This window comes from Rhipicephalus microplus, chromosome 1 (assembly GCF_043290135.1).
Source record: "Rhipicephalus microplus isolate Deutch F79 chromosome 1, USDA_Rmic, whole genome shotgun sequence".
In the NCBI taxonomy this organism is placed as follows: domain Eukaryota; kingdom Metazoa; phylum Arthropoda; class Arachnida; order Ixodida; family Ixodidae; genus Rhipicephalus; species Rhipicephalus microplus.
The window spans coordinates 215,681,401-215,708,904 of NC_134700.1; the positions used below are offsets into that span (position 1 = coordinate 215,681,401).

Here is a 27,504-nt window from a genome sequence, read left to right on the forward strand (position 1 = left end):
TCATCACGCGACGGCGCCTTTCTGGCGCGGACGTGCAGTGAGTCACCTCAGCAAGCGAGCCCGTCGAGCAAGCAGCCGGCGCCTTCCTGTCTGGCGGGTCTGACGCAATGCGCGGCGACGTCACTCGTCCTTGGGTGCAGCCACCTGCAGCGCAGCCTCTCCAGATTCGATCAGAAAGAATGACGCGGCCCAGCAGCGACACCATTGGAGGATTCTAACCTCACGACCAGCGGCGCTTCTGGTTGGACATTTGGATTGGACCCGGTGCATATAAAAGAAGCCCTGCGGCGCGTCGAGAGCAGACCTATTTGAGAGCAGACATGTGTGTCGCAGTTGAGCTATGTGTTAGCAGACATGTGTGTCAGAGAAGAGAGCTACGTGATAGAGAGTTGAGCTGTGTGTCAGAGAAGAGAGCTATGTGATTAAGAGTTGAGCTATGTGCTAGCAGCAGACCCATTTGAGAGCAGACCTATGTGTTAGAGAGGAGAGCTCGGCTCTTCGGGTCTCTGAGCTGTCGACCCCAGTGCCGAATTTGTAACGCCTCTGTATATATGCTGTACATAAACCTTGTTTAATTCACCGTCGTCTCGTCCGCTCGTCTATCAGCTCTGCGCAGAAGCAGTCGCGAGCTGAAAAACCTACGCTACCAAACGGCTGGTGACCTTCCCGGCGGAGTCTGAAGCAGTGGCGCCTTCGGGACCGTGTTGGCGTTGCCGTCTTTCGAAACAGTGGTTGCAGCGGTGAGATTCGTAGCGCCCTTCGTAACGTCGTCGGAGGTGCGTGTCGCAACACTATGCTATCAAAGTTGGGCGTTGCGATACCCTCCAGTTATGAATGAATGAAAGTGTAAATTTATGGGCTCATTTTCTTTGTTAAACACAGTATTAATGAGACTTAAAAGAAAATAATGCCAGGGAAAGTATAGGTGTTGTGATTAGAAGGTATTGTAATGTAATTGTGAAGAAAGAAAAATGGACGAAAAGATATCTTGCCACCGGCAGGACCCCAACTTGCGACCTTTAAATAACGGGTCCAATGCTCTACCACTGAGCTACGGGGGCGGTCATCCCCATCCACATAGGAGCGAATTAGTGTTAGAACTACAACTGACGCCATGTCTACAGAAAATTAATGTGCGCATGATGATGTTGAGTCGAGCCATTTTTTTTATACCACCGAGTCGAGCCATTTTATAAAACATCTTTATTCAAATGTGGCTTCACATAATAACAAAGATAATTGCACTTTTTCCAGAGAACCATTAATGTACACAAATGGGCACTGTGAATAGTATATATATATATGTATATACAGCAAGAAAACTGCTTATGTTATATGTAGTGTACTATATCTTCTACTAAACAATCATCAAAGTGTGATTGAAAATAAAGAGAAGGCAAAGAAAAGAAAGCCATGTCTTGATTAGCGTGAATGAACTAGGTAGCAGCGACTATGTGCTGTGAAGTGTCAGCTGAAAGGTTTTGCCTTTCATGACAGCAAAGTGAGAACGATCACACAGGGCGCTGCCTAATGGCAGCCAGCTGCTAATATTCTATTAATATACTTAAGAAAAAGAAAAAAAAATCTATATGACTGGTTGGGCCAGTGACTTGGTACCACTGAGTCCTCATGGACCACTTAATACAACGCTAAAATATGTCTGAAGATACTACTACTAGTAAAACACAAGTGAAACTCGCGAGCACAAGAGTGGAGCCACAGGAAAAAGGTTTGCCACATTGACTGAACAAAACTTGTTCTTTACCCGAACTGTTGTCAGGCCTCCAACGTGCTTCGCGAAGGGGAATGAAACGCGTAAATGGCGAATATACGAAGAACTCAATATGCAAGAGCAGGTTTCGGCAGTTGCATAGCCAGAGAGTCAATGAACTGGAAAGCGTTAGGTTCCAGCGCTATCACAATAGAGTGCATTGATTTAACAGGACTAATGACATTGCTGCCTTAACATGCTCTCAAAGACTTGCCAACAGAGAGGACTTGCTAGCTTTGACACTATAAGCTTCCATCAACGTTCCGTTAACCTGTCGTTGATTACCTTCGAATAACCGGCTGTTTCTTACTTTTTCCGAGCAAAGCCCTGCTACTACTAGGAGGCGAGCAGTGGTAGCAGTTTGTGATTGGGAATAAAACGGGATGGCTACATCAGCGATCGCAAAAAGAAGGAGGTGGGATGCTGGCAGAAGAGAGGAAAAGCCGGCCAACGGCCATTCTTGAGCCATCCTGCAGCTGTTTCGTGCCGGCTGTTCACTTCCTTTGCCGTATGTCCTGGCCTTCCTTCTGATCTGACAGGTTTTTGCTGCAAATAAGAGTCCACCAATAGGCTGGTGAATTTCGAGCACACACTGTCATCCGGCAAAAGGTAGCAGTGATGAACCAGACGCTAAAATACACAATAAAAAGTGCAGCAGAAAGGTTGATGATGACACAATGAGCCACTGCTAATATGATTCTTAGCAGAACAATTCCATCTTCCATTATGCTTTTTGTTTACTCTGCAATCAAACTGCACTTGAAACACTCCACATTTACCTACTTTTCTTTCTCAACACCACTTACAATTGCCTAGCTAACTTTATGCACATTCCTTTTTTTTTCTTTTTCTCCACCTGGTGAATGACCAAATGTTAACTTGCCAAGTTGGTACTCATTTCTATACAACAGTCTCACAGCATTAGCAATGGCATTGCATATCCTGTGTCACTGAAATTGCAGTACTAGCGGCATCAGTGAGAAAAAATTTATGCAAGAAATTGCTCTCAAGTGAAAAATCGTGATGCACGCAAAGAAAAAAAAAGACCAGCAAATCGAGCTGAAATTGAATGCTCATGTTCTACTACAGAGCCACACAAGAGCTTGACACTACTTCAAGACAAAACATTATACAGGCATCATGTAGTGCAAGGTGTCTTATTTAAAAATGTAATATATTGCATGGCAGAAGCGTAGAATTGCAGCAACTGTCACACAATGTGGATTGTGCAACAAGTGGGTGGTTTGAAGGCCCACCCATCACAAAGTTCTCAGTTATAATTAATCATTATCAGCCACAGAAACAACAAATTGTGAAGTGCCTAGAGTGCACATGTATTGCCTTAGAGATGCAAATTGGTCACTTCACTGCTTCACCAAATAATGAATTATGATGTAGTGGGCACAGTGCAACTGTACTTGCTGTAGGAATTCTAGGAGAGCTTAAACAGCTAATGTTGCAAACACAGACATTTCTTTCTATGTACATAGCGCCTTTGAGATGTCCACTAAGAATAAAAAAAAATGCAAGCGAATGACAAGGCAAAACGATTACGATATTGTATTCCGCTCTTGAAGGCAAATCATTAGTGTTAAAAGTTTTTTTTGTGGTCAAAATTCCGGGAGGCCCTCATAAAGAGGCGAATCACTGGTTTAAGTGTCAGCCTTAACAGCTATTCAACATAGACTCGAAGGTAATACAGTAAAAGCTCGTTAATTCGAATTCCACGGGAACGCTGAGCAATTTCGAATTAAACAAAATTCGAAATAATGAAAGTGAGGAAAAATGGGCGGATTTCGGGGGTGGGGGCACGAAAGATATTTATTGGCCAAAAAAGTCGGTGATGACCATCTGCTTCTTTTCTCTGAATGCCACAGCTGCGGCTCTCTGTTCCAGCGCACGGACGCGGCGCAGGGAATCCTCTTCACCCTCTTCAAACCTGAAGAGACTCGACACATTAAGTGCCTCCATCCCCGCAGAAGCTGACGGGCGCACAGGCGCTTCGTCATTTTCGTCTCCTCACCTTCTGGCTCTTCAGCATCAGGCTGCGCACCGGCTACTTGAGCGATAATGTCCTCATCAGTCAGCGCGCCACACACTGATGCACCGGTGTCAACTTCAACATAATCGGCAAAACGTATGCCCCGAACAGTGTCGCGCAATGCCACTGGCATGAGCTCCTCAGCCCCATCCATGTCAACGTCACAACTATCCTGCGCACTTCCAGCTGCAAATCCACTGTGGCGGAAACAGTTTGCGATTGTGGTTGCGGTCACCTGTTCCCATGCGCGCACCAACATGTGCATGGCAATGAGCAGCGTAATGCCGAAGTCCTTCCTGTCTCCCGCGCACAAAATCATTCTCTCCAGCACGTGACGCCTATAAAAGCACTTAATGTTCCTTATCACACCCTGGTCCATTGGCTGTAGGGCCGCAGTCGTATTTGCCGGAAGGAACACCAACTTAGTTGCTCTCAGCTCAACGTCGACTTTGTGCGCCGAACAGTTGTCGACGACAAGAAGAACGCGTCTGCCGCCCAGTTCTATTCGCCTGTCGAATTTCAGTAGCCACTTCCTGAATAGGTCACCTGTCATCCAGGCTTTCTTGTTTGCGGCGTACTCCATCGGCAGTGAGCGAATGTTTTTGAAGCACCGTGGCTTGAGTGCTTTGCCAATCACAAAAAGGGGGACCTTTTCCCTACCGGTCATATTTGCGGCGACCAGAACAGTGACACGCTCTTTGCTGCGCTTGCCGCTGGCACAGCTGTCTCCCTTGTAGGTGATCGTCTTGTCTGGCTGCAACTTGAAAAATAACGCTGTCTCGTCAGCCTTAAACACATCCTGTGGTGAGCAGCTCTCCAAGTACTGCTGCAGGGTGTCGCTTCTCCAAGTAGCGCATGTTTCGGCGCCCACTTCCTTTGCCTCGCCGGATAACGTGCGGTATACGAGATTGTGCCGCTCCCTGAAACGATGAAACCATCCCTCGGAGGCGACAAAGTCTTCAATGTCCAAGCGCAGGGCGAAATCGGCTGCCTTGATCACGATGATAGGGCCGCTCAATACGATACTCTGGGCTCTCATTTCTTTAACCCAGATAATCAAAGCTGACTCCAGTTCCGGGAACTTAGTCTTTTTCGACTGGCACCAAAATCCTCGGCTTCATAGGCGTTTTCAATGGCCGTCCTGTTGCGTATGTAGGTTGACAACGTGCTCGGAGGTATGCCGTGCTTCCTCGCAATTTCGTATTTGCTCGAGTTCCCTTGGTCAACCTTTCGCAAAATCTCCACCTTCTCTTTGACAGTCTTCGTGCAGTAGTTTCCCCGCGGCATCTTGCAACTTCGATGCGGAATAAGGCGGCTTGACGGCGTGAACGAACAACGTGCTCGAGGAACAAAGTGACGCGGCCGGGAGCGGCCTAAGACTGCTAGGACTACTCCGCCGACTCCTCAGCGTCCCGTGGGTCCCGCGTACAAGTGGCGCCAGGCGCTGAGATAGCGGGAGGGCTACGGATAAAAAAAATTGCTCCCTAGATTTTGGAGGCCATACTTTGCCCGCCCTTTGCTCGGAGGCCACTTGAAGCTCGAAAAAACTGGTCGTGCCACCTATCGTTCGACCGTAAAAGCTTCCACTAGTGTTTGACGATGATGACACTCGGCGGCGCGCGCTTCGAATTATCCGTAGAGGCAGCAATTTATGTTCGAATTAACGAATCGTTTTACACATGGTCTCCTATGCACTGCGGACCGGACTGCGGCGACCATTTCGAATTATCCAAAATTTCGAATTAATGAGGTGTGAATTAACGAGCTTTCACTGTACCTATAAAAAGCACTAGCCTGTATAAATTCTGGTAATTTCTTAATAACTAATGAAACTGAGCTATGTGAAGTTATATTACAACCATTACAACCCCTCAAACTAAATGCTAACAAAGTAAGCTAACATGCAAGGCTCAAGAAACGCAATGAGAAAGCCATAGATATCCACAAGTGCCACCAAAAACAGCATAGGCCAATGCGATGCTTTTGAGCTGGTGGTGTCCACAGAGTTGTGTCAAAATGCAGCATAAAGTGCATCATCATGCTATGAATGCATTTCATTCAGCATTCATTTGCACTGCAAGCCTTGCACTGTAGCATTAGTACTGGAATGCATTGCTGCATCATTTTCGAATATTTTTATCATGCGTGTTAGGACAGCATAATCTCACAAGTTTGAGCGCTTTGTTAGCACAGCAATGATCAATGTACAAAAACAATAGAATTCTTGAGACTAGGCAAAAGTCTTGTTTAAAGGTCACAACTAATTCTGCGGGGCATACTGTATTTACTCTCGTAATGAACGCGCTCGTCTAATAATGCACGGCCAACGACAGCTGCCAAAATTTAGATTTTTTCCTTCCACGTAAGAAACCTACCCCCTGCATTCATCCGCTGCAGTCCCTGGCACCTCCTTACGTGTTGGATTTTTTTTTTGTGCCGACAACCCTAGGCTCCTCCCCCCATCTCCAGCTTCCATACGCCATTTTGTTTTTATTTCAACTGTGTGCAGCACATCCAGTCTTTTTTAATTATCCGTGTGCCACAGTGGTGTTCACTAACGGTGTGAGTGTAGAGACATCACAGCTGACTAGCACACAGCGAGCGAAAGTCACAAAACTGCCTGCGCCAACCAATGGTCACTTCCTACAAATACGAATCTGTAAGGCCCAACCACATGCGTGCAATTCTTGAGCGAAGGTGACAGGATTTACTGTTGACATGGCTGTTGCGTAGGGCCACTCGTCGCCATCGCGTCGCAGCAAGTTTCTGGAAAAAATCTATTGTTGCCCAGAAAAGACCGCAAAGCCTTCTGCACATAGAATCACCCGATGCTCGCTTCGTTTGCAGTTTGCTCTTTATGCTTGTTATCCTCGTGTACTTCAAGAAACGCAAGACATAGGCTACCTTTTTTACAATCACTTCCCATGTGGACAGCGAAGCAGTGGTGATAATTTGTCATTATTGTTGTTATTGACCATTTGATTTGATGCTTCCGATTCAGTGGTAGCCTACAGAAAGGTTGGTTACTGGCTGCAATGTCAATGTCATCGTCGCAATCGTCGTGCGAGGTTAGCATAGAGTTGGCAAAGTGTGACGTAGCGTTGTAGCACATGCTTCTCGGTGCACCTCGAGATCATAGCAGATACCACTGGCGCAGTTAAACGACTGTCGCATGGAACGCACGATCGCGTGCTCGTTAAAAGCGCATTGAGTTTCCTGTCGGGAAGTTTGGAAGACTGCCGTCGTTATCGCCTTTGGGTCATTCCATGCCATACGTTCCAGCTCTTCTGGCAACCATCTCAAATGTATTAGAAAAAAATCTTGCTGATTTACTGCATTGAGGAGAGTAAATTGTTAGAATATTCTGAACAGAAAAAATTTTTGGTGACGTCAGTGCTTTCTGAACTTCCTAGAATGTCGTCTGGGTGTTGATTGGGAAAACATTTTAAAGGTACCACTCTTTTTCTCGGTACCAAATTTAGTGTGCATGTTAATTAAAGGTGATTGTGTAAGGTGTTTAAAGCTCAGTAATATTACTGCAATTTTTCTGCTTCATGTGCCTTCAAGAATTCAGTAAAATGTGTTGTTTGCAATTTTTTGTTGCAATACTGCACTTCGTATGAATATCTGAACAATGAATACTTACTTAACAGAAGGTATACTTTATAGAAAAAATACATTTTGAAAAATACATTGATGACTATTTTTTCATTTAATCATAACAGCTTTTTGCATTGAAGTTCCCTATTGCCATCAATGGGAAACTTCAAAAATTATTTTCTTCCTTAAAACAAAAAATGTAATGATAACACTTGCTACATAAAAATAACTGTTCACTTGCTTTCGAGTTAGATCTATAAAGCTGATTTTTAACTGGACCACCACATGGTGCCAATCGCGTCTCAATATGAACGAAAATGTCAATTTTGTGAAATTTGTGATTTTCCCATAAATTTCAACAACTTCAGCGGTCAAAATGTATTTTTCCTACAAAGTATACCTTCTGTTGAGTAAGTATTCATTGTTCAGATATTCATACGAAGTGCAGTAATGCAACAGAAAAAAATGCTAACATAACACATTTTGTCTGAATTCTTGGAGGCGCATGAGGCAGAAAAATTGCATTATTATTACTGAGCTTTAAACACCTTACACAATCACCTTTAATTAACATGCACACTAAATTTGGTACAGAAAGAAAGAGTGGTACCTTTAAAATAAATGTTTTCCCAATCAACACCCGGATGACATTCTAGGAAATTCAGAAAGCACCGACGTGACGAAAAATTTTTTTTCTGTCCGAAACATTCTAGCAATTTACTCTTCTTAATGCAGTAAATCAGCACGATTTCTTTCTAATACATTTGAGATGGTCGGCAAAATGGCTGGGATGTTTGGCATGGAATGACCCCTTTGCTATGTCGTCCGCAAATTTAAAAGCTTTTCGGCTTTCCGACGCGAGCTTTCGCTTTGCCGCCACTACCCGTTGATTTGCTGGTCACGAACCTATACATCATATCGCTCGCGCTGCTCATAGACTAGTGCTTGAGTGCGATCCTTGCGACGCCCAATCTTCACGTCTCATAAAAACTTCCTGTGACAACATGCCGGCCCGTAAGCTAGGCCTAATGAGAGTTGCCTTTCGGTGGTAGTGGCGGGTGTTAAAAGTTGCGGGTTCATGCGGAATCAACGCAACTCTTTTCGGTGACTTTATGGGAACCAAAGAGTGGCACTTGTAAATGGTGGTTTGTGACTCGATTGCAATGTTTTGAATATGGGGCGTGCGCATGTGAGATCGAACGATCGGTACCACTCAGCGTATGGAATTTCGGTCGTGATAACGCACATAATCTAGATGGCCTGAAATGTAATCAGAGAATTTCTGTGATGGCACTTTTTCTCATAGTTTTTTTATTTGATTTCGTTGCAACGCAAATTTTTTTTGGAAATTTGAGTACACACACCCCTCATGATGATGATATATGGTGTTTTTTGGCGCAAGGGCCATTCGATGGCCAAAGAGCGCCAGTTCATGGGACAAATAATGTGGACAATGATTGTGATTAGCGGCTGTATAAGGGCCATGAAATTCCTCGCAGTAAGGCGGGTAAAAACATACAAGTAATAAAATCATGACCATGCCGTGAAAGGTGTGTGTGGTATGAATGGGTGACAAAAGTTGGTGATAATGAAAAACGATGGTGGACATGTATGGCATTAGCACAAGTACCTCACACGTTCATACCCTTGCGTCCAAGGGCCGTGAAACAAGTGCTTTCCTGTGTAGCCACCGCAGCAAAAACCTCTCTGGAGAGGTTGTGCTACGAAATGCCCGGGTATATGATATGAAAATTATGAATTTCTTTTAAAAACGCTAACAATGATTTATTACTAAAAAGCGATTCCCTATCAACGAACATTGCAGGGTGTAAAGGTATATGTTGTCGGTAGGGTAATGAAAGTGTTGTCTTCTTAGAGTGTCTAACTGTTTACATTGAATTAAAACGTGAAGAACTGTTAATGCCTCACCACATTTATCACACAATGGTGGATCACCACCGGACAAAAGATGTGTGTGTGTCGTGTATGTGTGTCCCATCCTGAGTCTTGTTAGCGTTACCTCTGTTAGACGCGATTTTGATACTGGTGGCCAATGGCCAAGGTGTGGCTTGATAGATGTAGTTTGTTTTGTGTGTGTGTATCCCACTTGCTCTGCCAGTAGTCCCTGAGGTTTCGTTTGAGAGACGGCTTAAGATCAAGGGCCGGGATTAACATGGGTGTGGGGGCAGTGCTTTTGTGGACGGATGCAGCGAGCTGATCCGCCCTCACGTTGCCTTGGATCTCACGGTGCCCTGGCACCCAGCACACTACAACATGTTGTTTGAGTGTGTAGAGTGTGCACAAAATGGAGTAAAGTGAGACAAGGACCGGGTTTTTTTGTTTTTTAAGACTGTGCAGAGCCGTTACCACACTGAGGGAGTCTGTATAAATTACTGCTTTTTGTATTTGTAATTGTTTGATGTGTTTAGCTGCCACAAGTATCGCGTAAGCTTCCGCTGTGAAGATACTTGTGCCTGGATGTAGAGGGCCAGCATCCGAAAAGGATGGGCCGACAGCAGCGTAGGACACAGAGGAGTTAGTCTTGGAGGCATCTGTGAAGAACTCTGGACGCGTGTATTTGTGTTGAAGTTCCAGAAAGTATGTTCGGATATGGGCAATAGGTGCATGTTTTGTAACTTCTAGGAAAGACACATCGCAGTCTATAGTCTGCCACTGCTACGGTGGCAGGTATGATACAGGAGCCATTAAACTGTGTTCAAGTGACACTTCAGTTTCTTCAGCTAGACACTTCAGGCGAACTGAGAAGGGCTGCCTCATCGAAGGCCTGTTTTGAAACAGAATGGAGCTCGACAGATCATTAATAGTAGAGTACGAGGGGTGCTTCTTGTCTGCTTTCACCTTAAGAAAATATACAAAGGACATGTAAGTTCTCTGTAGATGAAGCGACCATTCATTTGACTCAACGTAAAGGCTTTCTACAGGGCTGGTGCGAAAAGCACCCGTAGAAAGGCGAATGCCCAAATGGTGCACGGGGTCCAGCATCTTCAAAGCACTTTGAGTTGCAGACTGATAAACAACGGCCGCATAATCTAAACGGGTGCGAATGAGGCTTCGATACAGATTCACGAGGCATTGCCTATCACTACCTTAAGTAGTACGTGACAACACTTTTATAACATTCATGGCTTTTAAAAATTTTGTTTTTAAATACTTGGTGTGCGGTACGAAGGTAAACTTGTTGTCCAAGATTAAGCCTAAGAATTTATGCTCGGCTTTGACGGACAGACGTTGCCCGTTCAGTCGAATGTCAGGTTCCGAGTGCATGCCTCTCTTTCGAGAGAACAAGACACACGTGCTTTTTTTTGTGAGTTAAGTCGAAATCCGTTTTCATCTGCCCATTTGGAGACCTTGTTTAAACCCAGCTGAACCTGCCACTCACACATGGCCAAGTTGCATGACTTGAAGCCAAGCTGAACGTCGTCGACATATTGCCACGTTCCATTTCCCAAGTTTTTGTTATCGTCCGGGAACGCCGCACGATTCTCAGCGCAGGCCGCGCCTGTAGTTTTCTGGAGGGTTCCGGACTGTAGTAGATCATTTCGATAAGATCACGCCCACTGTGCGAACGGTACAGATTGTTCTGGAAGTTACGCCACCGCCAGCGATAACGCTAGAACACTCGACACAAGAGTATAAATGCCGACGCGCTTCGCCGCTTGTCAGTTGTTGATTGAAGGCCGACGCTCCGTTCGCCGCTATCAGTCCGAGACTGCTATCTGTGCGAGACTGCTGCTGTAATTGGACTTTCAGTTTACCGGGCACAGGTTCGCCCAAATAAACAGTTAAATCCTAACACGAAGTCTCCTGTCTTCGGCCACGTCACGACCTCGTGACATCTGGTGGAGGTGCTGCTTCGTTCATGTACCGGACGCCCCCGTCAAGCCGTGAACCAAGCCCACGTCGCGGAGAAGACACCGACACCAACCAGGAGCAGCGAACAAGCCGCCGACAGCAAGGGCTACCACCGGAGTACGGGCTTCTACCAGACAAGGCGCGGAAGACGAAGGCCATGACCGCGACTGCAGCGACAATGACAACCGCAGCGTCCCAGCCCACGATGGTCATGCATCAACCCAGGGAACCACCAATTTTCCATGGGTCATCGTTCGAAGACCCGGAGTCCTGGCTGGAGACATACGACCGTGTGGCCGCCCTCAACCACTGGGACCATGACGAAAAGCTGCGTCGTGTGTTCTTCTATTTGGAAGACACCGCAAGGACTTGGCTTGAAAATCGGGAGTCCACGCTCCGAACGTGGGATGTTTTCTGCGGCGCTTTCCTTCAAACGTTCGCGAGCGTCGCTCGCAAAGAGAGGGCCGCTGCTTTGTTAGAGACTCTGGTTCAGCTACCAAATGAAAATGTCGCCATTTTCACAGAAGAAATGACCCGACTATTCCGTCACGCTGATCCAGACATGCCTGAGGAGAAAAAAGTTCGTTTCCTCATGCGAGGGGTCAAACAGGAGCTCTTCGCGGGACTGATGAGAAACCCACCGATAACCGTCCAAGAATTTGTAGCAGAAGCGACCACTATCGAAAAGACCCTGGACATGCGCACCAGACAGTATAATCGTCACCTGACTGCAGACTGCGCTGCTGCTCAAGCCAGTAACTCCGGAGACCTGCGTGAGACGATCCGAGCGATCGTGCGGGAAGAGCTGCGCAAGCTGTTGCCTTCGGCCCAGCCTCAAGTGGATTCAATTGCCGACATTGTGCGAGAAGAAGTTCGGCAATCGCTTCAAATTCCCCACGCACCGCTGCCCGAGCCGGAAGCTATGAGCTATGCCGCTGCACTGCGCCACAACGCTCCTCCCCGTCCACGTCAAAACGCCGCCCCATCGCACTTCCGTCGACAGACGCCACCGCCGCCACAACCCCCACCGACGTCATACCGTTCGCCAGCGGCCCAGCGCAGTGCACCGAGGAAGACTGACGTCTGGCGCACCCCTGACCATCGCCCGCTCTGCTACCACTGCGGCGAGGCCGGACACACATACCGCCGTTGCCAGTACCGACAGATGGGACTGCGTGGCTTCGCCGTCAATGCACCACGTCCACAGCCAGGAGAACGACCACGTGACATCGCCGACTACCTGACAGGAACTCGGTGGACACCACGAAGCCCTTCGCGTTCGCCGTCGCCCAGCCGCCGCACGTCACCGCACCACCGGCAGTACTCTGGCCCAACGCGGGGCCGGTCTCCTAGCCCGTATCCGGGAAACTAAGGGCAGCAACCGGTGGAGATCCCGAAGATCCCGGAACTACCGAAGATCCTCCGACGACGACGACGCCGCGACGGAGCTTTCCGAACACAACGCCAGCCAGGCAAAGCCCTGACGGCGAAAGCTCATTTACCGAAGGTGGCCTGACGACGCAGCATGGAAGCAGCGGAACAAGCCGACGCAGCCGTGACCCGACGCCACGCCCTAACTGTAATGCGAGACGGCGAACTAGCGACCTCGACGTTCTTATCGACGGCCACAGTGTGACTGCTCTCGTCGATACTGGAGCCGACTATTCTGTCATCAGTGGGTCGTTCGCCGCGAAGTTAAAGAAAGTTAGGACAGCTTGGAAAGGCCCTGAAATCCGCACAGCCGGAGGTCATCTTGTAACGCCTGCAGGAATCTGCACAGCGAGAGTCACCATTAACGGCCGCATTTATCCTACAGACTTCGTAGTCCTACAGCGTTGCTCGAGAGATGTCATCCTTGGCATGGACTTCTTATGCCTCCATGGTGCTGTCATCAACCTAAAAACAAAGTCGATAACGTTATCCACAGAAGAAGCACTACCGCCGCGCACGCCGTCAGGACACCATGCCTTGAATGTGCTGGAAGAACAAGTCACCATTCTGCCTCGCTCAAGCGTCATTATTTCAGTCGGCGCTCCTAAATCACCTGACTTGGAAGGCGTCGTTGAAGGCAGTCAGCATCTGTTGGTCACCCGAAATATTTGCGTCGCAAGAGGAATTGCAGAGCTGCGGGGAGGCATAGCAACGGTTTTGCTCACGAATTTCAGCAATGAGTACAAACATGTGAACAAAGGAACAACGGTCGCATACATCGAAGAAATTGTCGAAGCCACCAGTGCTTTCGCCCTCGCCGATTCTGCGGAACCTGCTCAGAAGAACCAAGCACCTCCCATAGCTTTCGACGTCAATCCCAGACTTCCGAACGATAAGCAAGAACAGCTCAAGGCCCTGCTCCTGCAATACGAAGATTGCTTTTCGTCGTCATCGAAAATTCGGCAGACCCCAATCACGAAACATCGCATCATAACCGAAGAAAATGCCAGACCACTCCGTCAGAGTCCGTACAGGGTTTCGACGCGAGAACGTGAGGCCATGAAGAGGCAAGTTGATGAAATGCTGCGGGATGACATTATCCAGCCGTCCAAGAGTCCATGGGCATCTCCCGTGGTGTTAGTGAAGAAAAAAGATGGAACCCTACGTTTCTGCGTCAATTATCGCCGCCTGAACAAAATCACAAGAAAGGACGTGTATCCTCTCCCACGAATAGACGACGCACTTGATCGGCTCCATAACGCCAAGTACTTTTCGTCAATGGACCTCAAGACTGGCTATTGGCAAATCGAAGTCGACGAAAGAGACCGAGAGAAGACGGCGTTTATAACACCGGACGGCCTCTTCGAGTTTAAGGTGATGCCCTTCGGCCTTTGCTCAGCGCCTGCAACTTTTCAACGCGTTATGGATACAGTACTGGCAGGATTGAAGTGGCAGACTTGCCTTGTTTACTTGGACGACGTCGTCGTGTTTTCCTCGAGTTTCGACGAGCATCTTCGGCGCCTTGAAGCTGTACTTCAAGCCATCAAGACTTCCGGACTCACACTGAAGCCAGAAAAGTGCAGATTTGCGTATGAGGAGCTCTTGTTTCTGGGGCACGTTATCAGCAAGTCTGGAGTTCGTCCCGATCCACGGAAAACAGCCGCCATCGCCGACTTCCCGCCGCCCACTGACAAGATAGCCGTGCGCCGATTTCTGGGCCTGTGTGCCTATTATAGGCGGTTCGTGAAAAACTTCGCCCGCATCGCCGATCCTCTCACTAACCTTACCAAGGCCGACGTGGAGTTTAAGTGGGAAACGCCGCAGGAACACGCTTTCCAGGAGCTTAAACATCGCCTCCAGACGCCTCCGTTACTTGCCCATTTCGACGAATTCGCCGAGACAGAAATACATACTGACGCAAGCAGCGTAGGTCTTGGCGCCGTTCTTGTGCAGAGGGCTGACGGACTTGAAAGGGTTATTAGTTACGCCAGCCGATCGCTATCCAAAGCAGAAGCAAATTATTCCACAACAGAAAAGGAGTGCCTCGCCATCATCTGGGCTACGTCGAAATTTCGCCCCTAGCTCTACGGCAGGCCCTTCAAAGTTGTGAGCGACCACCACGCATTGTGTTGGCTAGCCACCTTGAAGGACCCCTCAGGTCGCCTCGCACGATGGAGCCTGAGACTTCAAGAATATGACATTACTGTCATTTACAAGTCCGGCAAAAAACACTCCGACGCCGACTGTCTCTCTCGTGCGCCTGTCGACCAACCGCTACCCGACGACCCGGATGACGACTTTTTCTTAGGCACGATAACTACCGACGACTTCGCTGAACGACAGAGGGCCGACCCGGAACTTAAGGCCCTAATAGAATACCTCGAAGGCAGGACCGCCGAAGTCCCGAAGGTATTCAAGCGCGCACTTGCGTCGTTCTTTCTACGAAACGGTCTTCTACAAAAGAAAAACTTTTCACCGCTTCGAGCTAAGTACCCCCTTGTGGTGCCTTCAGCTCTGCGACCAGAACTCCTGCAGGCCCTTCACGACGATCCGACGGCAGGGCACCTCGGTGTTTCTCGCACGCTCGCGAGGATACAAGAAAGGTACTACTGGCCACGTCTTACCACCGACGTCACTCGTTATGTGAGAACATGCCGGGACTGTCAGCGACGCAAGACACCGCTGACAAGGCCAGCGGGACTTCTGCAGCCAATTGATCCACCTTGCCGACCTTTCCAGCAGATCGGTATGGACCTACTGGGGCCGTTCCCGACGTCGGCTTTCGGAAACAAGTGGATCGTGGTAGCTACCGACTACCTCACCCGCTACGCCGAGACAAAAGCCCTGCCAAAAGGCAGTGCATCCGAGGTAGCTAAGTTCTTCATCGAAAATATCGTCCTACGTCACGGCGCCCCGGAGGTCCTTATCACCGACAGAGGAACGGCATTCACTGCCGACTTAACTCAAGCGATCTTGGCATACAGCCAAACAAACCACCGCCGGACGACAGCGTACCACCCACAGACCAACGGCCTCACCGAGCGGCTTAACAAGACGATCGCCGACATGCTGTCAATGTACGTCGATGTCGAACACAAGACGTGGGACGCCATTCTTCCGTATGTGACCTTCGCATACAACACGGCGGTGCAGGAGACGACGCAGATATCGCCATACAAATTGGTCTACGGAAGGAGCCTGGCAACGACGCTCGATGCCATGTTACCCAACGTCACCGACGAAGAAAACCTCGATGTGAGCGAGTACCTTCAACGCGCCGAAGAAGCCCGACAACTTGCGCGTCTCCGTATCAAGAACCAACAGACGACTGACAGCCACCGTTACAACCTTCGACGACGCTTCGTGGAATACCAGCCCGGCGAACGTGTTTGGGTGTGGACGCCGATACGCCGACGTGGACTAAGTGAAAAGCTTCTGCGACGGTACTTCGGACCGTACAGGGTGGTTCGACGGCTCGGCCCACTTGATTACGAGGTTGTCCCCGACGGCATCACGAACTCTCAACGACGCCGATCGCGACCTGAAGTCGTCCATGTCGCGCGCCTCAAGCCGTTTCATGCGCGTTAACGAACTGAACTAGTGTTTTTTTTTGTATTATTGTTGTATCGTAATTTATTCATTGTACTTTCTTGCATTATTATTGTACTTTCATCTTTAGTTAAAGCATCGGGACGATGCCTTTTTCAGAGGGGGGCAATGCCACGTTCCATTTCCCAAGTTTTTGTTATCGTCCGGGAACGCCGCACGATTCTCAGCGCAGGCCGCGCCTGTAGTTTTCTGGAGGGTTCCGGACTGTAGTAGATCATTTCGATAAGATCACGCCCACTGTGCGAACGGTACAGATTGTTCTGGAAGTTACGCCACCGCCAGCGATAACGCTAGAACACTCGACGGCAAGAGTATAAATGCCGACGCGCTTCGCCGCTTGTCAGTTGTTGATCGAAGGCCGACGCTCCGTTCGCCGCTATCAGTCCGAGACTGCTATCTGTGCGAGACTGCTGCTGTAATTGGACTTTCAGTTTACCGGGCACAGGTTCGCCCAAATAAACAGTTAAATCCTAACACGAAGTCTCCTGTCTTCGGCCACGTCACGACCTCGTGACAATATGTACAATAGAACATATTGCGGGGAATGGACAAATGCAAAGAATTCATTTTGATAATAAAAAGTGTGTAACTAAGCACACCACCTTGTGGCACGCCTGTTTCCTGGACAAATGTTTGGGAGAGCACACTGCCCACACGGACACGGAATGTCCGGTTTGACAGGTAACTTTCGATTATATGAAACATTCTTCTGCGCACACCAAGGTGGGACAGGTCTCTTAGAATTCCAAAACGCCATGTTGTATCATAAGCTTTTTCGATATCGAGAAACACAGAGAGAAAATATTGTTTATGGACGAAGGCATCTCTGATCTGTGCCTCGATACGAACAAGGTGGTCTGTGGTGGATCTACTTTCTCGAAACCCGCACTGAAATGGGTCGAGCAAATTGTTTGTTTCAAGGATATGTACAAGTCGGCAGTTTATCATTTTTTCGAATACTTTGCACAAGCAGCTTGTAAGTGCAGTAGGCCTATAACTTGAAGCTAAGGAAGGGTCCTTGCCCTCTTTCAAAATAGGAATAATAACAGCCTCTTTCCAAGAGGTAGGGATAGTGCCAGAAAACCAGATAGCATTGTACAAACAAAGTAAGGTTTTTCGTGTTTCGGCTGGCAGGTTTTTTAACATTTCATACACCACACGGTCAGAACCTGGGGCAGAAGTACTGCAAGAGTTTAGAGATGTTCGGAGCTCAGCTAGACTGAAAGCTTGGTTATATGCCTCGTATCTAGTGGATTTGTGTTCGAGTTTCTGCTTTTCTATTCTTGTTCTGTATTTTTGGAAAGTGTCAGTATAGTGGGATGAGCTGGACACCTGTTCGAAGTGTGCACCGAGGAAGTTTGCCTGATCTTCCAAGGTATCCCCCTGAGTGTTTACGAGTGGGAGTGTGTGTACTTGTTTTCCTGCTATCCTACCAACCATGTTCCAGACTTTAGCCTCCTGTGTGTATGAATTGATCCCCGACAAAAACTTCTGCCAGCTTTCTCTTTTGGCCTGCCGACGCGTTCTCCTGCCTTGAGACTATTTTTTTGAAGATGTCAAGATTTTCGGCTGTCGGGGAGTTCCGAAGCAACCTCCAAGCTCTGTTTTGCTGTTTGCGCGCGTTTCGGCATTCAGAGTTCCACCATGGCACACGCCGTTTTCCAAGGTGTCCATTTGTTTGTGGGATGCATTTTGTTGCAGCATCAATCAAAAACGCTGTGAAGTAGTCACAGCGTTTTGTTCAATGCTCAAAGTACATATGTACATATATCAATGTTCAAAGTACATATGTCATTCCAACCTAGACGAGCGATGGTATAAAACTGTTCCCAGTCGGCTCTGTTTATGAGCCACTTGGGAACACGGGGTGGACACTCAGTTGCTGTAGTTGTGCTCAAAACTACGGGGAAGTGGTCACTTCCGTACAGATTACTGACAACTTTCCACTGGAGTAGAGGCACAAGAGATGGAGATACTATGCTTAGGTCTATGGAGGAGTAGGTGTTATGTGCGAGATTATAATAGGTTGGTTCTTTTCTATTTAGGAGACATGCGCTCGACAAGAGAAGAAACTGTTCAATTAGTCGACCTCGCGCGTCGCAACGAGAGTCTCCCCATAGCCTGCTATGCGCATTGAAGTCTCCAAGGAGAACATATGGCTCCGGAAGTTCATCAATTAAAGAGTATAAATCACGTTTTTGCAGCTGATAGCTAGGAGGAATGTAAATAGTGCAGATTGTGATCAGTTTATCAAAAAGAACCGCTCGAACAGCCACCGCCTCAAGGGATCTTTGGAGTTGTAAGTGTGTGCATGCAATTCCTTGATTCACTATGATGGCAACACCTCCGGATGATGTCATGGCATCATCACAGTCCTTTCGAAAAATAACGTATTTACGAAGAAAACTTGTGTGTTTTTAATTAAGGTGTGTTTCTTGTACACACAGCACTTTTGGTGAGTGTTCGTGTAAGAGTTCTTGGATGTCGTCAAGGTTTCTGAGAAGGCCCCTGACGTTCCATTGTATAATTTGAGTGTTCATGGTGAATGTAAAATAGTGCTGTGTGTACAAAAAGCGAGTGGCTGTTTAGACGGGGAATTGGAGTTCACTTAACAGGGCCGTCACCGGGCCCTGTTATTTGCCTTTTTGTTTTTTTGGCGCGCTCCAAGGACCCACGCCGCTCTTTCGGCACCAGGGGTACCGACGTATCCATTGCCTCCTCGGAGGCACTGGATGCTTGCACATGCGGGCTGTTAGTTCGGATTTCGGGCCTCACCTGGTGAGGGGAGGCCTTGAGACCCGAGGACTCTGGAGTCTCCGGTCTCTGTTTGGGAGTAGGTGGTGTAGCCTGGGCTACAGCCGCCTTGGGGGCAGGTGCCACAATCGCCGGCTCGGTATGGGCGGGCCAAAGGAGTGGCGAAGGCTGGTGCGGCGGTGCCCCCTGACGCGCCGCATCAGCGTATGTAGGTCCATAGAATGGAGCGACTCTTCGTTGTGCTTCCTTAAATGTTATGTTCTCCTTCACCTTTAATGTAATTATTTCTTTTTCTTTTTTCCAGTATGTGCAGGAGCGTGAATATGCGGCATGGTTTCCTTCGCAGTTTACACAGTGTGGCGGTTGTTTGCAGTTCTCAGACACGTGGCCTAGGACTCCACATTGTGCACAAGTCTGGCGACCACGACAGATTTTAGAGCCATGGCCATACCTCTGGCATTGGAAGCAACGACGAGGGTTAGGTATATACGGCCTGATAAGTGTCTTCGTGTACCCTGTTTGAATGGAATCTGGTAGTTTACTGGATGCAAACGCGAGTATTAAGTGTTTCGTCGGTATTTCCTTATTATCTCTTCTGATGATAATTCTCTGTACATTAGTGACATTTTGGCTCTTCCACCCTTCCAAAAGTTCAGTTTCGGCCAGGTTAAGTAAGCCTGCGTCAGATACCACTCCGCAAGTGATGTTCATAGATCTGTGTGGTGTTACGGTGATCGGTACGTCACCAAACGTTGAGAGGCTGTCTAACTTTACAGATTGTGCGTTGTCCCGAATTTCGAGAAGAAAGTCTCCGCTAGCCATTTTGGTTACTTTGTATCCAGCCCCGAGAGTTTCAGTAAGACACCTGGCAACTACAAAAGGATCTAGATACGGTCCTGGCTCGCTTTCCCGTTTTTTCACAGTGAATGACGTGGAAGTGGGGAAAAGTTTCTATTGGCTGGTTAAAGAAATTTATGTCGTCAGTGCATACCCGCTTTAGGCCGGTACGATCAGACAATAGAGGGAATGCTCCATGCATGCCGATCTTATTTTTGTTCAGCAGCGTTGGCGGCCACCCACCACAGAGCCCAACAAGGGGACGCTGCAAGTTTGCAGGTGCTGAAAGCTTGCAGACGTCAGCCGTACAACACTGCCATAACCCAATGCGCCTAGACCAAGGTAGGCTATTTGCACAGGGTTAACCCTTGCCGCCAGGAAAATTGGAAGTAAACAGAAGAGAGTAGAAGACAGGACAGATAGATAGTGATAGATAAAGACAAAGATGTAGGCAGAGAGAGATAGGAAAAGGCGACTGCCGATTTCCCCTGGGTGGGTCAGCCCAGGGGTGCCGTCTACGTGAAGCCGGGGCCAAAGGGGTGTGTTGCCTCTGCCGGGGGGCCTTAACGGTCCAATCACCCAGCGTTGGCTCAACCCCCAGGATCCCCTTTTCCCCGGGGGGCCTTAACGGTCCAATCACCCAGCGTTGGCTCAACCCCCAGGATCCCCTTTTCCCCGGACACAGCAAAGCCACGCACGGCTAGGCGTGGGAGGGAGTAGAAACTCCCCCGTTAGCTCGGGTCCGTGGTGTCGCTACACACCAAACGCCTCTTGCGCAGGCGCCCCTGCGGGGACACACCCCTCATCGCATGCTTCAAATCTCAGACACGCGATACTGCGTGCTAAACACGTTTTGCGCTAGTGTAGCCTACGAAGAAAATTGTTTCAGCTGTAGTGCAGATATTCATGACTTTGTGACGACGTATATTTTATGAACGGTTAATTCTGCAGTCTGAAATTTTACCCCGCGTAATAGGCGCACCCTGAACTTGGAGCCGGATTTTCTTGAATATAAAAGTGAGCCTGTTACGAGAGTAAATTTGGTAAATGTAGAATAAAAAAAAAAAGGGTTGCACAACGATTTTTCCTTTTCTCTTTGAGCTGAGAGGTGAACAGTGCATGTCACTAAGAAACCCTCATGTTCTGAACTTCTTCATGTTATGGATAAATTCACACAGGAAAAACATGACTTTCATGTGTTTCCAGAGCTTAGAGGAAATAATAAAAAGAGAAAAGCACGCAGACACAGAATGAAAAAGCAACAGTAGGTTTTCTATTTTGCCTAGACGCTGGACTTGCATCACGGTTTATTGTTCCAATTAGCCTAGCAAGCTGCTTTGAAACCATGACTTCTAGATGAAGATAGTACGCCAAGCATGGTGTCACTACTGAAAGGGCCTTTGACAGTCTAAGTAGTTAGAATGTATGAATACAAGCCGCAACCAAGACACACCGAGGTCAACAAACATGTGGGTGATCTTACTTTTCAGGATTCTGGTCAGTGTCGGATTCCTCGAAGTCGGGCTTGACACGTTTCTTTTCGTAGATGAAGATGATGGCACACAGCACTGCTACCTCGACACAAATGCCAAGGAAGGGCCACAGAGCAGCCAACTTGTCTGTATAACATTGAAGAAAGTGGAATGTAGTGTAAGCTGCCGCAATACAATTGCAAGAAATAGTAACCCAATTGAAATATAACTGAGCTCAGTGGTTTACAGTGACACAACGTGCAGTGCTCATTGGTCAAAAAAGTTGCTAGGCTGCATGACGGCTGGCACTTTTTCCACTCCCTGAGGGCACTGGCTCGTCCAAAGAAGTTTTAATGCAGTGCAAAACTCCTCCTTTCCCCGATTATGACAAATAATTGGTGCGGTGTGTCCCCAGTACCCACTGTTGGTGCAGAAAGTGTTGAAACCAACTTATCAGATGTGATGATGACTACCATAGTAGTACTGCGTTTCTTATGTGATGTCCACACAAATGAAATGCTGGAAATCCTAGACGTACTTGAGCGCAAATATATACACGAATTTCATGAAGTAGCTCACTGGGAAATTATTCTTCCATAAGACTGAAGCCGCCAGGCTGTTATTTAACACCAATTGCTGATGGCTAATGTGCTAACTAGTAAGTTACATTGTCATAAATGTCTGGTTCTAGCTCTGTCTATTCTAGCACAGCATTGAACTCACCATTTTAGCTGTACCAGTTCTCAAATTTGGACTGCTGTGGCTAATACAAAAATTGGCCAGTCAATGCAGTGGCATGAGACAAAAAAAACAAAACAAAACAAAAGCACTTACCCTTGACACGAACCAAGACTGTCATGGTTTCATTGCTGATGCCGTTGCTGGCAACACAAGTGTACTGGGCCCTGTCATCAAAGTTCAGGTCCTGAATTATAAGCTTGGCATCGGACACATTGTTGATCGGCTCCAGGCTGATGCGTGGGTCAGAGATGTTCAGAGGCTCGTCATCTGCAGCAAGGATGAAATCCTTGACACACAATTCCATGAGTCAAGTGAGCCTAATATAAAACCAGATGTGTGTACCAGTGCACACCTATTCTTGTGAAGTGCACCACAAAGTACTCCATATACTAATACAGTCAATCCTGGATATATCAAACTCTGATATATCGAATTATTAGCGATACTGAACAGTTGAGCAATCCCTTTGAATTTCCCATGCAAAAGTATGGGGTCGGTGCACCCGTATATTGAACTCCTGCACAGCAGGACATCCGCTATATCGAACGCTTCGCCGCGCCTAAGCCCAGAAAGTGCATTTTTTCTAGCAAATATTGATAAAGTATCGGCCGCATTCAAACAAAATCCGGTCCCTTTTTGTGTGCAGATGACGAAAAGGCAGTGTTACTTCATCCTGCAGATCTGGTTCGTTGCGCACCATTTGCAAGTGCTCCCGTATGCTTAATGTGCGATCTGCATGCCTTAACGCACGAGATAACGTTTTCCAAAAGACAGATTGCCAAGGACACCGAAATGAGAAGGCAAAGTGACTTAGCGATCTAATCCCAACGTTCGAATTCCCTTCCTTGTTTGTTAGCGAACAATGGCATACGAGCCTGAAAAGCATGGCCTTCAAGATGTGCAACCTTGTGACGTATTTTGTGTTTCCGGTTTTAAAACGCATGTCTCGAAGGCTACGCTTTTTCAAGCTTTTCTCATCAAAGCAGCTGAAAGCAGCGGATGCCAGCTACAAGGCCACAAGTGATATCGACATCGCGAACATGTCGACGGTGGGAACTTGACAACTCGATGGCATGGCTCGGCATTGTCTTTTGCGCCTTGTTGACTTGCTTGTGGACTTGAGTACATCTCGCTTGATTCCTGACAAATCCTCATTCGAGAGTTGAACAAAATGTTGACCCACACGTAGCGATAAACACTGGTGTTTGTAGTAACGTCAAGTAAAGCACCGTAGTAAACTTTCCTTGCGGGCCAGGTGACGACTTTGGGTGCATCATGACTCAGTGATTTCTTCGACTTATCAGCGTTTCCGGGTGCAATTTCGGACAGTGAATGACTTCATCAGTTCAGATGACGACGTAACTTTTTTTGACTGCATCGATGCTAAGATCATTGCTGCCATTGCCGTGGAAGCGTATTTGTGCGATTATGAAAATGCCAACAACTTCGCTGCCGCCGATAACAAACATTTGGCCACGCTACAAAGCTTGCATTGGCGTTCTGCGTCCATCAACGTCGTTGTGGTTGAAGGCGCTGAATTCACTTATTTGAAAAGCTTCAGTGATATTGAGGATGACTGGAACTTGATGGCGCGCAAGAAGCAAGACAAGCTTATGGACTATTTTCATGCGAAATAAAGTACGGTAACTTGCAGTTAATACCTTGTTCTTCATTATACTGTGAGCGAATCGTTATGTTGGAGCACACAATGATTTCCAAGGCCTGAAATGCTTTAATTTGGCCCTTAAATATGCATATTTTGGATTTCAAATTATCTATATATTGAACTACGTCGGGATTGCCTTCCGAGTTCATACATCGTGCCTCGACTGTATAAAGCACTGCTCTACCTTCATTTGTTGGGTTTTTGCATGCCCCCAATGATGTTGGTAATAGTACACAAGTGGAGAACCATGTAACAATATTGTGTTGTGAAACTTTCAAAAACCTCTTCAGTGCAAAATCCTAACGTAGACGACAGCATAACGAAGTACAGCACTTTCAGTAATAAACACGCTAGTATTTGCTGCGCATGAATGACTAAGCATAAAAAGAATATGCATTCTTTTATTTACCAAGTACTTGCGTGATAACCTTAAGTTCTCACTTTTTTTTTTTTTACTTTCAATAAGTGGTTCCAACCCTTTGAGGATATCCAGATTGGCGCATCGAAGCACGTTTACTATTAGATTCAAATACATTTTTTTTTCACACTGAATAAATGAACTCTTCCACATCCAAAGGGGATGCAGTAGAACTTCCACAAATTCAGAAGCATGTGTTGTCGTTCCTTGAGAAAGGTTTAATGTAGTCTGATTAAAATGATCTCTGCCCTTACATTGAGGCCTCGCATGCTGTGACAAAGCAATAATGTCCTACTCACCCTTTAACCAGGTGACAACAGGGGTTGGTGCACCAGCCGCCTTGCAAGACAGGGTGAGTGGGTCTCCCTCCACTTGGTTCTTGGAGGCTTCGGTGACCTCAATGGACACATTAGCTGCAGCAAAGATGCGATAATATAAAAGATGTTTCCCTGCTGCATAGTGCGTAGAAACACCAATATCATTTGTTCGGTTTCGTTTAACCGTGCAGGATCGTCATGGATCTTTAATGGTCACAGGATAACAAAACAAGGTGTCACCATAGTTCATAAGAAGTGCCACACTTACTCGCGTAATCCTCGCACTAGCAAAATTCTTGCACCCCCCACATTGCCCAACAAAAATATGATTTTTTTTTCCCGCGAGTGCTTATTGTACCCCAAAAATTGCAGCTGGAATGTTGTGAGCTCCTTAACCACAGATGACGATTGCGCATGACAGTCTGGCGCCATCTCTTATGCGTTATGCATATAATCAACACACAGAGCTCCAAACCAAGCCAAAGTGGCAAGTGCATGTTGTGGCATGTTAGTCTACGTTGTGTCAGCTCTGCGGTTACACTATGAGGCGATACAGAAGCTGCGAACCTGTTTTCAAGTTTAAAGTGATTGATCATGCACTAAAGAGTGGCAACAGCGCCACCGGTAGGCACTCTGGAGTCGAGTTTCGTGTTCGCTGCTGGCGACGGCAGCACGGGCAGCCGAAAGCCAATAAGACACGCTGGGCCTTCCGTGTACCTAAGAATTGTATGGATGGTAAAACGTTACATCATCAGAATACAACTGCAGACAATTTGGTGTATGCTAATCTTTTGTAGGCTCCCATTCAGTGACAAGTGCCAACACTGTGCCTGCAACACCCGCAAACTTTGTGTACAATATTCCGAAACTCCCTACTATTTGCTAGCAGCTTTTGTGTCTCAAATAAATCTTGCCTTGTGTTGAACCTGTGGTTTTACTGTTAAAATTAGTCTTGATTAGTTATTCTGAAGGCTTGCAGTTAGTTTCTAGCGTGAGAATTCAGATTTGTGGCTACTTCTCTTTTTGTTTTTTTGCTCCATACGTTTTCGTAGAAAATTTGCATCCCGTAATTCTCGCACCCCCTAACTTTTCATCAGTTTTCTTGGCAGAAAAGAGCGAGAATTATGAGTTGTTTTTACATCAATCCTTGTAATCAGGCACACAAAAAACTTGAGATGGCACGAGTTCAAGAGCATGCCTTCACCTTGGTGCAGCTGTAACATTGTGACAATATGGCAAGACATAACCATGATGGGCAGTGGTTGGTTTGGTATATAAATTTGTTCTTAAGCTAGCAAACATTTCACACTACGTCAAGGCATTTACAGCTGAAAGGTTTTTTTTGTTTTGGAAGAGGACACTTGTGCCATGGCACAGTAAATGTCAGGCAGCATGAAAAATATGATTGATGATTAAGACAGCTTCCTTTGCTTGCTGTACAGCACTGTACTTACCCCGAACAACAATGGTGGCATTCTCGCCTACACCTTGCACAATGCACATGTAGTTTCCAGCATCTTCATACCCTGGGTCATTGATCACAAGGGTGTTGTTGCTGATGATGTTGTACTTTCCCTCCTTCTCTGGAAGATCTTGATTATCCTTCCGCCTGTAACAACACAAAAATGCCGGCCGTTGAATCACAAAACACGCAAAAGTGTCACAAAGTCAGGCGGCACTCGGTGTTACAGTTAGTAAGACAGCCTCGCAGACATATATACTGTAGTCCTTTGCAATGTAATGGAGGCTGCTTGTTTTACTACCAAACACTCTTGTTCACAGACCATTTACATGAAAAAACAACAACTTTTTTCCACAACAATTACTATGTAGTTATCCCACCTCATACAAAACGTCAGCCTTTGCATGGTGAATGAGACACCTATTTGTAAGGAAATGGGGAAGGCACAACACAATGATCGAGAAAAGCAGTCTATGGACAACAGTTCTTGGTAGATAACAAACTAGCAGAAAAGCCACCTTGCAGATTTTTACAAATGGTCCATTCATTGTCGCAACATTTGAAGAATGTCTCTCCACCATTGTAATAAGTTAATCAGACATGAAATTTCATCCGAGAATTCCTTCAGATTCGGTAAAAATCGTAAATGCAAGCATATTCAGTAAATTATTTCACTAGGAATGCAGGTGAATTTCAGTTCACGACTGAGCAAGCCCCCCCCTCCAAATCTTTTCCAATTATCTTTCATCGTGGTGAGAGGGGGGGGGGGGGGGAGCATTTGCACGGGATCTCATGGTAGGCAGCTTCTATCTGTAGACTTACATGAACCAGAATGTGAAATAATAGCCACAAAGTTATTTTGGTGCCTTTTATTCATTGAATATAATATAACAATGTGCCTTAAAAGCACTTGTAGTACAACAGGTTCACCACAATGTAGTCCCTACGTGCTGCCCCCAATGCTACTGCTGTCGGTTACATCTATGTGTATTTGTATTGATTGATTGATTTGTGGTGTTTAACGTCCCAAAACCACCATATGATTATGAGAGACGTCGTAGTAGAGGGCTCCGGAAATTTCGACCACCTGGGGTTAACGTGCACCCAAATCTGAGCACACGGGTCTACAACATTTCTGCCTCCATCGTATGTGTACTTGTAGTACACCGGAATTTCTTGATGATGAAATTCCACGTCATGAAAAATAATACATTACGTGCATACAAATTTATTCAGTAACTTCAGCAAACAAAAAAAGTTTGCAACTGGCTTCAAGCTAGCCAAGCCAAGCCTTTGGCAAAACAGACGTGCATCAGAGATGAACAATTCGAAATTTTGGCTGCTGAGTATTTTACATTACTAGTACCACAACACAGCTTACTCTTTTCACAACTGAGCCACGAGCAACAAACTTTCAGATACAAGGGAGTATTTTAGTCCTGTTTGGACTATTCAATTATTTTACTAACCCAGCAAACTTCACTTTTAATGAACTATTCTCTGGGAACCATC

General features: G+C 46.8%; 1 protein-coding gene across 2 annotated transcripts in view; it reads right to left on the bottom strand.

Moving 5' to 3' along the window:
• Window positions 1–1,185: 1,185 nt before the first annotated feature.
• The window catches only part of LOC142807243 (neuroplastin-like), a 75,494-nt gene continuing 49,175 nt past the window's right edge, over window positions 1,186–27,504 (bottom strand). For both annotated transcript variants that reach the window (XM_075891334.1, XM_075891333.1), the window contains 5 exons: window positions 25,985–26,139; window positions 24,513–24,626; window positions 22,223–22,396; window positions 21,400–21,535; window positions 1,186–2,317 (listed from right to left, as the gene is read on the bottom strand). In XM_075891334.1, coding sequence (XP_075747449.1) covers window positions 2,266–2,317; window positions 21,400–21,535; window positions 22,223–22,396; window positions 24,513–24,626; window positions 25,985–26,139 — 631 coding nt within the window. In that variant the 3' untranslated portion in view covers window positions 1,186–2,265. The remainder of the gene's footprint in view (window positions 2,318–21,399; window positions 21,536–22,222; window positions 22,397–24,512; window positions 24,627–25,984; window positions 26,140–27,504) is intronic.